Source organism: Telopea speciosissima, chromosome 1 (genome assembly GCF_018873765.1).
Source record: "Telopea speciosissima isolate NSW1024214 ecotype Mountain lineage chromosome 1, Tspe_v1, whole genome shotgun sequence".
NCBI classification, from domain to species: domain Eukaryota; kingdom Viridiplantae; phylum Streptophyta; class Magnoliopsida; order Proteales; family Proteaceae; genus Telopea; species Telopea speciosissima.
This window is the reverse complement of record NC_057916.1, coordinates 76060005-76072151: the sequence shown is the minus strand read 5'-3', so window position 1 is coordinate 76072151 and position 12147 is coordinate 76060005. Positions and strand designations below refer to the sequence as shown.

Sequence of the window (12147 nt, the reverse complement as noted above, 5' to 3'; positions counted from 1 at the left end):
TTCAGTGCTTCCAAATCTCCCATGCAATAGTTGCATGAGCAGTGAAGAAACACTGTTTGCTCTTTCTTGGTCAAACCTGGGTTCATTCCCCATTTAATTACCCATTCATAAAAGAGCCAACCTTAGCTGGTAGCTAATTGCACCAGTACACGTGATGCAAACTACGCTTGTTGGGCATGAGGCCATTTTAAGAGGCATGATCAATCGTCTCTCTCACTTGTCCACATCACGGGCACAAAACTGATTGGAGAATATTCTTGTGCTTGAGGTTAGCCTGAATACCAATTACATTTATGCATGATTTCCAGATAAAAGATTGAATTTTTGTTTGGATCTTTGAGTTCCAAACTATCTTCCAAACCACATTGGGAATGAGGTTGACTCTTGCACTTGAGCTTGATTGTGGGGGTCTATGGATGCTCCAAGTCTAAAAACCGACTTCATCGCGAAAAGTCCTTTTGGGTACGGACCCCAATAAAGCTTATCCTGGCAGTATTCAAAACTAAGTGGAATCTTAAGAATGGCATCAACGTCATGATGCATGAAGAAGATTCTCGGCTCTGTACCATTCCAGTGAAGCATTTTGAGTGATGATATCAGAAACCAGCTCTCTTGACAGTTTGGAGGTCTTAGTAGTTGCACCATGTACCCTTCAAGTAAAAGAATCCAAGGCTCTTCCCTTACCATTGCTAACTGGCTACATTTATCCCTTTTGCAAGGCCTCCTCTTTTAGTTTACACAAAGTGTCCCAACCAACCCAATGTATCTTCCTCTCATTTTGTTTCTGTCCCCATAGAAATCTGCAACCTGCTTCATTTAACTACTCAAGTAAGCCTTTTGGAAGCTTGAAGTGTGCCATTGTATATGCTGGTGTGCCAGTAGCTACCGCTTCAATAATACCTTCTTTCCTACCAGTGATAGTAATTTCTCTTTCCATCCTGCAATTTTTTTTAGAGCCCTATCGGATTTTTTTATTTGTACTGATCTCCGTTGGAAGCCCCAAGTATTTCCCAGGCTGAATACGATTGCAGACTCTAATTATTGCAAAGATCGTACAAAGCCTAGCCGGAGTATTTGGGGTGAAAGTTGTTGATGTCTTGATGACTTCTGAAAGGTCACTACTTGCCCTAATGCTTTACAACATAACTTTGATGCCTTGCAAATTTCCCGAAGGTCCTGCCCCAGCGACCAAAGAGGTAAGACACTTGGTACATAAAATAAATAAACTTGGTGAGAGTGGATCTCCTTGTCTTAAGCCTCTAGCTGGATTGACAAATACCCTTTTGTACTTCATTAATCAAGGAGGATACGGTGCCTATACATTGAAGGCGAAGGCAAACCCCATTTATCACAGAAACCCAACTTCCTCAACACTGCTTCTAGGATGCTCCATTCTATTCTATCATATGCTTTACTCATGTCGAGTTTGAAGGCTGCTAGGTAACCTCTTCCCCTACCTGACTACTACTAAGATTTCTGATTTCTTAGGTTTGTTTATTCGATATCCAGTTAACATTATTGATTATTTGATTTCTGTTTTGTTTAATAACTCAGATTATTGTTCTGGTATTAGTTCTGTGTTTTCCTACTATTGTGACAATCTAATAATATCTACTTGCTGTCCTGAAGTCACTCCAATCACTGGTATTGGTTCTTAGCTTTGAAAAGTCCTATCTCAAATAGGATTCTTCTGTAACTTTGAATTAGACCATTGAATTAACTTCAGGTTTTGATATTCTGCTCTTTTATCTGAATAGAGTATTTGACCAGTTTCTGGACAACATCTAATCCTTTGATTTCGAGTTATTCAAATTTTCTAGAATTTGGTTCTTTGTTTCTTCAGTGCAATTCTGATTTCAATTGAGTTTCTGATCATAATCACCTAATCACCTAGGCTATTAGAAACCCATCAAACCGACTAATCAGTGTGTTACAAACACGAGTAACTGATAACGTTGTTGTTCTTTACCTACAGCTTAAAATATTAAAAAATTATTTCAACAAATCCATAACTAGAAGCTATGTTTTAAAACGTAACCCAGGCACAGAAAAACACCTGGCATCCAGTTTGACCATTGGGTCAAGGCAGGTCAATACAATGGCATAAAGAAAGAAGCACGCATATCCTATCAAGTCATAGCCAATCCTAAGAAAAGAGGTGAACCTGTGAAGAGCAGTAAGAGTAAGCGTTCAGGTGCTGGTTCTCTTCCTCCCAATTCGAGGATTGCAGTGAGCTAGTTCGGGTCGGAGGCACTAAGTGCCGAGCAGAAGGTTACCATACTGCTTTGCTTACCCCGTAGTTGAATAGTAGGGTCGCAGGGCTTTCCTCTATAATGCGGGGTTGGCTTTCTTTGGAAAGCCTCTCATTCTTTTGGGAAATATTATACTTTTTATGGAAAAAAGAAATTATAAGTTATAAAGTTTTTATGACGGGAAACAGCCTCTCCGTGAAGTGGGGGTAAGGCTGCTCACATTATGACCCTCCCCAAACCTTTCAGTGGCGGGATCCTTGTGGTCTGATACACCCTTTTGAAAGTTTCAATGATGATCTAACGATTCTAACCAAGGCCAAATGGTTCAGCCATCTCCGGTTCACCATGAAAATGAACAGTTCAAACAGAGCCTGTCAATTCTCATAGCTCTTCAGATCAATATGGAAAGTGACCCAAAAGCTTGTCCGTTGATGGTCCAACCAGTTCAGCCATTTGATCCAGAACAGGTTTCAAAAAATCAACTGGAAGAAATCCAAATACCAAGTTCTAGAATAATATGAAAACCCTACAAATTGTAACATATAATCCATAAGATGGACCAATGTAGACATGTGCAAATGAAGATCCATCAGCCACAGTTGAAAATCCTTACGAAACCCAACAACTACTTAAATAGGATAAACAAGATATGATCAGGGTTCACTCATGTGTAATTGAATTTGCAAAGTAATCATAATCAAAATTCAAACTAATACAACATTTCTATATGTCAACATGCACCATATTCTTGTAAGACTTCACCATATCAACAGAGAAAAACACCAACAATGTAAAGTAAAAGGTATCCATCACTGAACCTTAAGGTTGAATACTAGCTGTCTCATCTTTTGGTTATACTTCGTAAAATCAGAGGCAAGAGTTTCATGTGAGACCCTCTCAAGAGCAGTTACCGCTAACACAGCAGCATCTGGCCAGCGCATAGCTCCATCACCCTGTGAAATCCAACAAGTTGCTATTTCAATTAAAACATAATAAGAATCATAATAAGTTGAAAATATGTGTGTGTGCAAGAATTTCATGCAAGAAACTCTCAAGAGCAGTTACCGCTGACACAGCAACATCATGTAATCAATACATATATTTGCAACCACTATGTAAACATGAAGTTGGGGATTCATACCAATATTTTCTCGGATTCATCAAAACTTATATAATCATCCATATCAAACACCAGGTTTGGATCATGTAATCAATAGTACATAAGCACAATGGTATTATATTTTGCATTCCAAGACACTGCACCTCTTCTATATCAGAACAATATCATCATCATCATTAGTTTATTAATTCTTACACCTACCTTTCTCTTTTCTGTCCAGAGTCTCACAAATAAAAACTCTCTAATCAATTGAAGAAATCATATTTACTAGTCTACCTAAACCCTGCCCAGGTACGACTCTTTCAAATTTTATCCTAATCTCCAAAATCTAAACCCCAACCCCATCTGCTTATAAAAACCTTTATTTTGAATCCTTCTACCAAATAGAAATCAATACTTGACCCTTTCATACTGTTTCTTCCTAGTAGTACAGCCTTAGATCCTCAAACTCTCAAAGCGAGAGGACATCCTACATCAAGATGACACTTCAAAGCATGAAGACACTTCCACAGTTCTTTCTCATAAAATTCCCCACTTCGTTACTATCCCCATAAAGTACAACTCCAGTACATGGTAAGTTGAAATACAAAATCCCTTCTCCATATCACACTCATAAATTGAAATTTCCAGAACCCAGAAGAGTCGTAAGAAATTTGCCAGCAAGCAATTAAATTATAAAAGCTACCCAAATGTTGACCGACTTTATTGAAACAACTGTATTAGCAATATCTCAAAAGGATAACATAATAACATTGTGATGCTACTAATAAAATTTGGTTTAGTGGTTATCTACATGCCCAATCATTTGAGTAAGGAACTTGGATTCAAAACTTATACAATGATTGAGGGGAAATGTTCATTGTGCACCTTCATACTCTCCTGAGAGCCATCTGTAGTTTCTGTGAGATTGTTGCCATTTTCAGTGGATACAGGCCCAGCTTTTTCTTTATCATCCACCTGCACATTACCCTTTGGGTTGGATACATACTGAACTGCTTGGAGAAGTCTCTCCAAACATTTGTCACGGTATGATTCTCCAGTTAAAGCCTTGAAGTTTGTTAATATTAAATAAAACTCCGAAGCCTCATTGACAGCACTTCCTGGTGTTTCTGTTTTTAGGCTGGACCTGGTGGCCACATCATCTTCCCTTGACACATCAAGAGGAGAGATATTTTTCTTTCTGAGGGAACGTTTATTCTTCAATGGCTCTTCCTGTTCAGCAGGGGCATCTTCAGGCTCAACATCAGGAAGTTCTCCTAGACGCTCTTTAGTTTTCTGAACTAGAAGATCAATTTCATGTTGCTTGCTGTCCTCATAGTCTTTATCTGTTAATTTCCAAAGTTTTTTCTCCACAATATCATACACTTTTTGGATGATAAAACCAGGATGCCGTGAGCGTTGAGGAAGCTGCTTGTTCAAGGGCACAAAATGCACCACACATTTGTGCATTATAGATTCCGCTGGAACAGCATCTCGATGGAAACTGTAGAACAGCTCTCTAGTATCACGTGGTTCCCAGCTTCCTCCACCCTTTTTTTCTGCCTCCTCAGGACGATAGAACCACTGACCAGTAACCATCACACTCCCATCACTGGTTTGTTCAATATCCTGCAAACAAAAAAATCAGAACTTATCCCAAAAAAAGAGTACCCAATTAAATTGTTAAGACTAGATCACTTGAAAATAATACAGAGGACCAACAGAAGACGAGATGTATAAAATACAAAAAATGTATAGAAGGATACTGCAGGAATCATGCAGTTGTACTTCAAAAGAGTCCTTTTTTAATTAAGTATTATATGTCTTATTATTAGTTAGTAATTAATGTTGTTTGGAGTATTTTATAACAAGCATTTGATCAGTTTAAGTTAGTTTTCATTTAGGTAACTTGAAAGGATAGTTATTTATATGGTTTAGGAGTCCTAAAGGCAGTTTATTTGGTCTTTATAAGGCCGTAGCCATTGTACGAGGCTCCCGCCACTGTGGGGTCTAGGGAGGGTCATAATGTATGCAGCCTTACGCCCGCTTCACAAAGAAGTTGTTTTCTAACTCGTGGAGCCGCATGGAGGCTCTCTCTCTCCAACAATTCTACCATCCCCTCATCCTTTTGATTCCCTTTCTTCCCTATCCTTGCGACTTCATTGCTAGCAGTCTCTTTCCTTCTATCTTAAAAGAAAACCCAACACCAGTAGATCCTCTGATCGATCTGCATCACTAAGCCAACAAACCCCCCGCGCAAAAAAAAACGACTCATCTTTTCCAAAACCCACCAACACTCTCCTAGGATACTTACCATATACTTGCTCTAACTCCATAAAAACCATGAGAAAACATTCCATTTTTCTTCTAAATTCCTCCATAAAGTAAATAACTTCATTCAAAAATCTCCTTAAAATAAATCCGAAACGATGATCTATCTCTAATTCCATGTCTTGATCTGTTTACAGTCACTCAGTTTCTTAGTCGGTTCTTAATCACTCACAGAGTTTAATATGGCTTATAAGTTCAATTCCATGATTGTTGATTCAATTCTAAACATCTCCCTCATTCTTTTAGATAGGTACCATAATGCATTTCCTCATTTCATCTGGAATTTTCTTAGTGCTAATATCTTCCCGAACAATTTAGTTAAACAAGAAAGTTCACTATCTCCTATAAATCTTCAAAACTGAATTGACCTTCTAGCCTTAAAGCTGTACTTTTTTTTTATTTTTGAAAGCTTCTTAACTTCAGACTCTTACATGGTAGTACCTACAGTATGCTGTTTCTTCACGGAAATTGGTTATTCCTAATGTATCCAACCTAATGTGGTTTGCATCTAGTTGAATTAACTCTCTTATCTGTTAATGATAAATTATTCACAATAAACATATCCCATTAACTAGAGGTCCATGGGTTCAAGACTCAATCCCTCTGCATCATCATCAATTGCAACTTTTCTTAACTTTGATTTTGGATCTTTCTGTGCACCTAGGACGCATTTGCATGTATTTGAGTATTAGTGTGCAGATTGGACAGGATAACCATCAACTTGCTTTGGTGGATCAAGCAACTTGTGACATTACATTCAAACTTCGATATGCTTTTTTTCTTTTTAATTAAACTTCAATATGCTGTTATCTGATGAGAAATTGTCATTATAAATCTAGTAGTCTATAAAAGTAAAGTACAACTTCCTCTTGATGTGACAGGCATTCAGATATCCAAATATTGGGTAGGAATTAAAAAATACAAAGAATACAAAACATTAGCAACTTATTAAGTATCCAATTTATGCAAACTGACATCGATAACACACTCACCTTAATGATAGCAACATAAGGCTTCTGATCTGCATCCTCGGGTGTTAAAAGTACTGGATCTTCCTGCAGGACAACAACAGCCAAATGGAATCTTATATGAGAAGTTGATAAAGCTAGCTAACGAAAACCAACTTCACTAGCAGTAAGTCAAATTAAATAGATAGCGAACATATTCTCAACCTCCACCATCCAAAGACCGGGTAAAGAACTGAAAATACCTAAAATCAGGCATCTCAGAAACACCAGGACTGCAATATGAAAGCTAGAGCAAGAGTTGAATGACAAAGAGAAGAATCCCTGTTCAGATTTTCCCTTATTTACCACCCTACGTGCTTTTCTTTGGAATGTTCAATTTCAGTCATAAATTCGTATAGTACTCAACCAAAACGAGCGAAGAAAATGTCTCAATTAGATGAACTTCAAGAGTATTTGTGATTTTCCTCGACTCGCACAAAATTGTCAGAGATTGCAACTTAGGTCCGAAATTGAAAATAGAGAAAAACAAAACAACAACATCAACTAAAGCGAAAAAACCTCAAACATCTCCTCGTAAGTTCAATTGAATTCCGACAATATTACACCCCAGAAAAAGAATTTTCGACAATAAAACGTCAGATAATGAGTAAATGTAAAACCCTAATAAACTCTTCAACAAGCGTAAGAAAAGTCGATGACGAAATATGGGAGTAAAAATCCGAGAAAAAAATTTAAAACTAACCAAATCGAATCGATTCCCATCGAACTCGAAAGCACTGTAATGGGGTCGCCGTCCTCTGCCTTTGCCAGTAAACTTGATTACTTCTCCGATCGGCTTCGCCCCCTCTTGCACTGCTTCATCTTTATTTTCGTTGCTCTCAGATTCTTCTCCCGCAAGTTTCATCTTCTTTTTCTCGTGATTTTCCGGGTGTGAAGAAGACGAAGGAAGCTGTGAAGGAGCTTGAGCTTCTCCCTCATCTTCAACGTCGCTGGCTGAGAGTCTTGAGACCTGTTTGTACCTCTTGTTCCCCATTTCTCGCTTCCATAAATTGGGATTTTGCCCGCCAAGTGCAGCCGAAAGGTGAACTCATATATAACGAGGAGAGGGCCTGGAAATGGACATCACTTTTACGTTAATAACCGATCTGCCATTCTTCCTTCTGCGGTAAGAACCAAGAATATACCATTTCTGTCCGCTCCATTTTCTGTCGGCTCCTCTAATAGAAGGGGGTGGACCTCACCTGGGCAATGTGTTCGGGCATGTGTAAGGTTGTCATTTCCACCCTCCCTCTATTAGAGGAACTTTGAGAAATGGACTTGCCCAGGAAATGAAACAAATAAAGGTCCTCATTCATGACCCTCGTTGTTTGAGTTGTATTTTTATCTGTTCCATTTCTCCAAGTTTCTCTTATAGAGGGGGTGGACACCATTCGGGCAAGGAGTAGGGTGGTCATTTCCGCTCCCTCTATTTAGAAGTACTTGGGAAAATGGACCTGCCCTAGAAATAGGACAAATAAAGGTCTCGATTGAGTCCAAAATCAGTCCAGCTTTCAAATTTACAAGATTAACATTCTTGAGTCCTCAGTTACTTCTCAAATACTCTTACTTCGAAGGAGTTTTGCAAAAATTACGCAGGGGGAGGGGGGGTTTTGGAAGAGTATTATGAAAGAGAGGGACATAGCTCTATTTGTTTGGAAGGAAATTAAAGGGAAGGGAAATGAAATATTTGTAATCATTACCATTACCTCATGTAGGGATGTCAACCAGTCGGGCTTGGTCGGTCTCGGTCGGGCCTAGCTGGGCCTTACCAATTTTACAAGCTGCACCGTGTCCGACCGTTTAGGCATTCGGGCTTGCCTTGGGTGGGCATGGTACAATTTCAGTTCGGTCGATCGGTGTTCAGTCTTTAATTGGGGCAGCCTTATTCTGGCTAAATGGGCCTAAACTGGGCCCAAAACGGGCTAATGAGTCGTTTAACTCTAAACGGTGTGGGTTTATTAATTAACATGCAACCAAAATTTTAAGTTCAAACCATCACACCATTGGGCAGTCACGGTGCACCTCAACTCAAAGTCAAATAAAGTTTATCACAACTAAAATAGCAGCACAACATCGAATAGAAGCACATCTAACAAAGTAAGTAGAAGGAAAAAAAAATAGTAGTAAAACACCGAATAGAACCACATCTAACAAAATGAGTAAAGGGAAAAAAAAAATTGCAGCACAACACCGAATAGAACCACGTCTAACAAAGTAAGATCTAAAAACTAAAAACTAAGCCTCATTTCACGTACATTAGCCTAGTTAACCAATAAATGTCAAATATCAACAAAGAAACAAACAAAAATAGGAAATTTGGAGGGAAGGAGAGGGGAAGTTTATAACTTAAAGGGTCGGGTTGGGTCGGGCTGTAACGGGTCAGGCTAGGTCAGGTTTGGAATCGACCAGACCGATCAGGCGCCAGACGGGCTAGGACCCCACACCGGGACCACCCGATTACTAATGTGTCAGGCTTAAGCCAACCCGACACGTTTAGTAATCAGATTGGGCCGGGCTGGGCTTTAACCGGGCGGGCTCAATCAGGCCTGCTGGGCCGGGCCTGGAATTGACACCCCTAACCTCATGTGATTATATCATCAACTTCAGATCATTCCTTATCTCGTTATTAAATTTCGAGCAAATTACATGCACCTCTCTCGTGTTTGAAACAATAACAGAACACTCCCTATAGTTTCAACAATTACATCTGTATCCCTAATGGTTAGACATTTTTACTCTTATTATTTTTTAAGCTAAAATGATAAAACGGAAATACCAATTTTACCCTTTTTACATCCAAAAACCTTAAATCCCCAAATCATCTTCTTCCTCCTCCTGCAACTCCATTCGCCCCCTCTTCCCATTAACTCAGGTGCTGCTGAAACAGCTCATTAAACAGTTTAAATGACTTCGTCTCAGTCTGTTCCGCTTCCACTCCTGTTAATGATTCATGTCCCCTGCGTCTTCTATGCCTAGCCCAAGAACCCCATCAAAGAGGCGGGCAAGACATTGCTGCTTGACTCGAGAGATGCCGTTGCCGCTCACATCCTCAAACCCTAGCACACGATTTGCGAAACCACAAATACTCCATTCTTAGGTCCTTTGACGTCGCTTTCTCCCCGTCGACATATGAGTTGCTAGTCTGAATTTCAGTAGGAAAATCTTAGTGTGTTAGAGACTGGGAAGTTAAGAGTTTCAACGAATGCTTGGATTTTGTCGAGAGAACAACCCTGATTCGAAGCTCAAGCTAGAACTTCAATTAAATAGCAAGGGAATTGCAATGTAATCACAGAAAAATAGAAAAACTAGGAGGATGTTGTGACAGAACCTAAGCAAGCACACCTAGTGTTTCTAGAATCAGTAAGGCCTTTGGGTTGTCATCCTGAACACCTGGAACCAAATCCCACCTTCACCATCCCTCCCCAAAAGAAGGGGCAAAAAAATCAAAATTGAACATAATTATCTAAAGCAATTGTAAAATATGGCAGGGGAGTTGTGTTCAATAAGAAATTCTCCAACATAATGGTAAAACAAGGTCAATCTCCCTACCGAAATTTGTGTTCCACATAAAATCGAAGTACACTTCACTAACACCGTTAGCCTTGAGGGATATAGATGTAATTGTTGAAACTATAGGGGGTATTCTAACATTGTTTCAAACATGAGGGGGATGCATGTAATTTACTCTTAAATTTCACTTCACTTTGCATCCAATTCCTTTGTTTGAAAAAATTATATAAAAATTACATGTAAAACGCATCTTTACTAAATATGGTAATAAATTTAAACAGTTTATACAATCACATAGATAATGATTACAAAAGTAGTTTTATTTTATTTTATTTTTTATTTCACTTCTTTTTCCTTTAATTCCCCTTACAATCAAACGTAGCATGTAAAAGAGTTTAATGTGGAAAACTAAGATGGACGATCAATTGAGATCTGGGATGAACCTTGGATTCCATAATTTATTGAGGAGTATAGATCGCAGTAATTGAACTTACCTAGACCAATTAATAGTATTGAGGTGTGGTTTTTGAATTTGGACCCTCTGTTGTCACTTGCCTGTGCGGCCTCACACAGGTAGGGGCAAATGACCGCCCTACCCACTACCTGGGCATCCTGTTCAGGTGGATCCACGTGGGGTCCATGCCCTACCTATGTGAGGCCGCAAAGATAGGCGGCAGCAGAGGATCGTTACCGATGGTTTTCAGATCCCATTACAACATCAGCCCAATGGAAAGTTGTGAAGATGTGTCGCCTCTTTGACTACTATGAAATAGATGTCACACTCAAGATCCATATGTTGAAGGTTGTCAAGGTAAGGTTTGTTGGGCCCTCACTTGAAATATGTCTTCACTATGAATTCAGTGAGAATCTTGCATAGGATTCATCCATAGCTGAGAATCTTAGTCTCAAGAATTGATTTATATGAACTTATGGCGGAATCTCATATTGCACTGTCTTCATGAGGATCATCATGAGTAGGTTCTTGAAAACTCATAAGATCTATTGCCACAGGAACAACATTCCAATGTTCAACACTCCCATTGGATTCTTTACCCACAAAAAATTTTACATGAGTTGTTTCAACAATTTTCATTTGATGTGATGTTTCTACATGACAATCCCAAACATGTAAATGCATCAACCTCGGCTTTCTCTCAGTCCAAAGTTTTTATGAATTTTAGACATTGCCTTACTAGGTTCTTTGTTCATAAAATATAATGCAGTCTTTAGAGCCTCATTCCACAAACTCTCAAGTAGAGTGGAAGTACGTATCATACTTTTAACCATATCCATCAAAGTACGATTCCTCCTCTCAACACACCGTTCTATTGAGGAGTACCAGGTGTAGTGTATCGTGTTGCAGTTCTATCATTTTCAAGATTTCTGGCAAATGGCCTAGGGTTTCCATAAAACTCTCAAAAGCCAGATGTCACAACCTTGATAGCCTTTTCTAGTTGTCTTTCAACTTCCTTTTTATAAATTTGGTATACATATACAACTTCACCTTTTCTTACAACAAGCACACACATTCATAATTATTGTAATCATTAATGAAGGTGATAAAATATTTGTGACCTCCTATTGAAGAACATTGCATATAGACACATGACTATGTGAATGATTTCAAGCAACCCTATACTACGTGTAGCATATTCCTTACTAGTTTTAGTGAATTTTCCTTTCATACTAGATTAATCACTAATTCAGATTTTCTGGCCAGGGGCGTTTATGGTTTTACATGAACGAGCAAGCAACTGAACTTCTCTATCAGTGGCATGCATCTAACAATAAATAAATAAAGTTGCAAATAGCTGCAGTCACAGCCAGCCCACAAAGCAGGGCGGAAGCAACCGCGGTCAACCTGTATGAAGTCGCTAGCCTTATAGACTCTTTATCCCCTGAGGTTCGCTGACCGGTACAGTTGTGTGGTTCCTCTCATAGGGGGCTG

The 12147-nt window shown here is 39.0% G+C and overlaps 1 protein-coding gene across 4 annotated transcripts in view; it reads right to left on the bottom strand.

The window, feature by feature from the left end:
• Positions 1 to 7722, bottom strand: part of LOC122665872 — a 29849-nt gene extending 22127 nt beyond the window's left edge. For 2 of the 4 annotated variants that reach the window (XM_043862008.1, XM_043862025.1), the window contains exons 1-4: positions 7393 to 7722; positions 6675 to 6737; positions 4240 to 4980; positions 3066 to 3205 (exon numbers count right to left, since the gene is read on the bottom strand). In XM_043862008.1, the coding sequence (XP_043717943.1) occupies positions 3066 to 3205; positions 4240 to 4980; positions 6675 to 6737; positions 7393 to 7683 (1235 nt within the window). In that variant the 5' untranslated portion in view covers positions 7684 to 7722. The remainder of the gene's footprint in view (positions 1 to 3065; positions 3206 to 4239; positions 4981 to 6674; positions 6738 to 7392) is intronic. The other 2 variants (XM_043862018.1, XM_043862012.1) reach the window with 2 other exon arrangements.
• Between the last annotated feature and the right edge of the window lie 4425 nt (positions 7723 to 12147).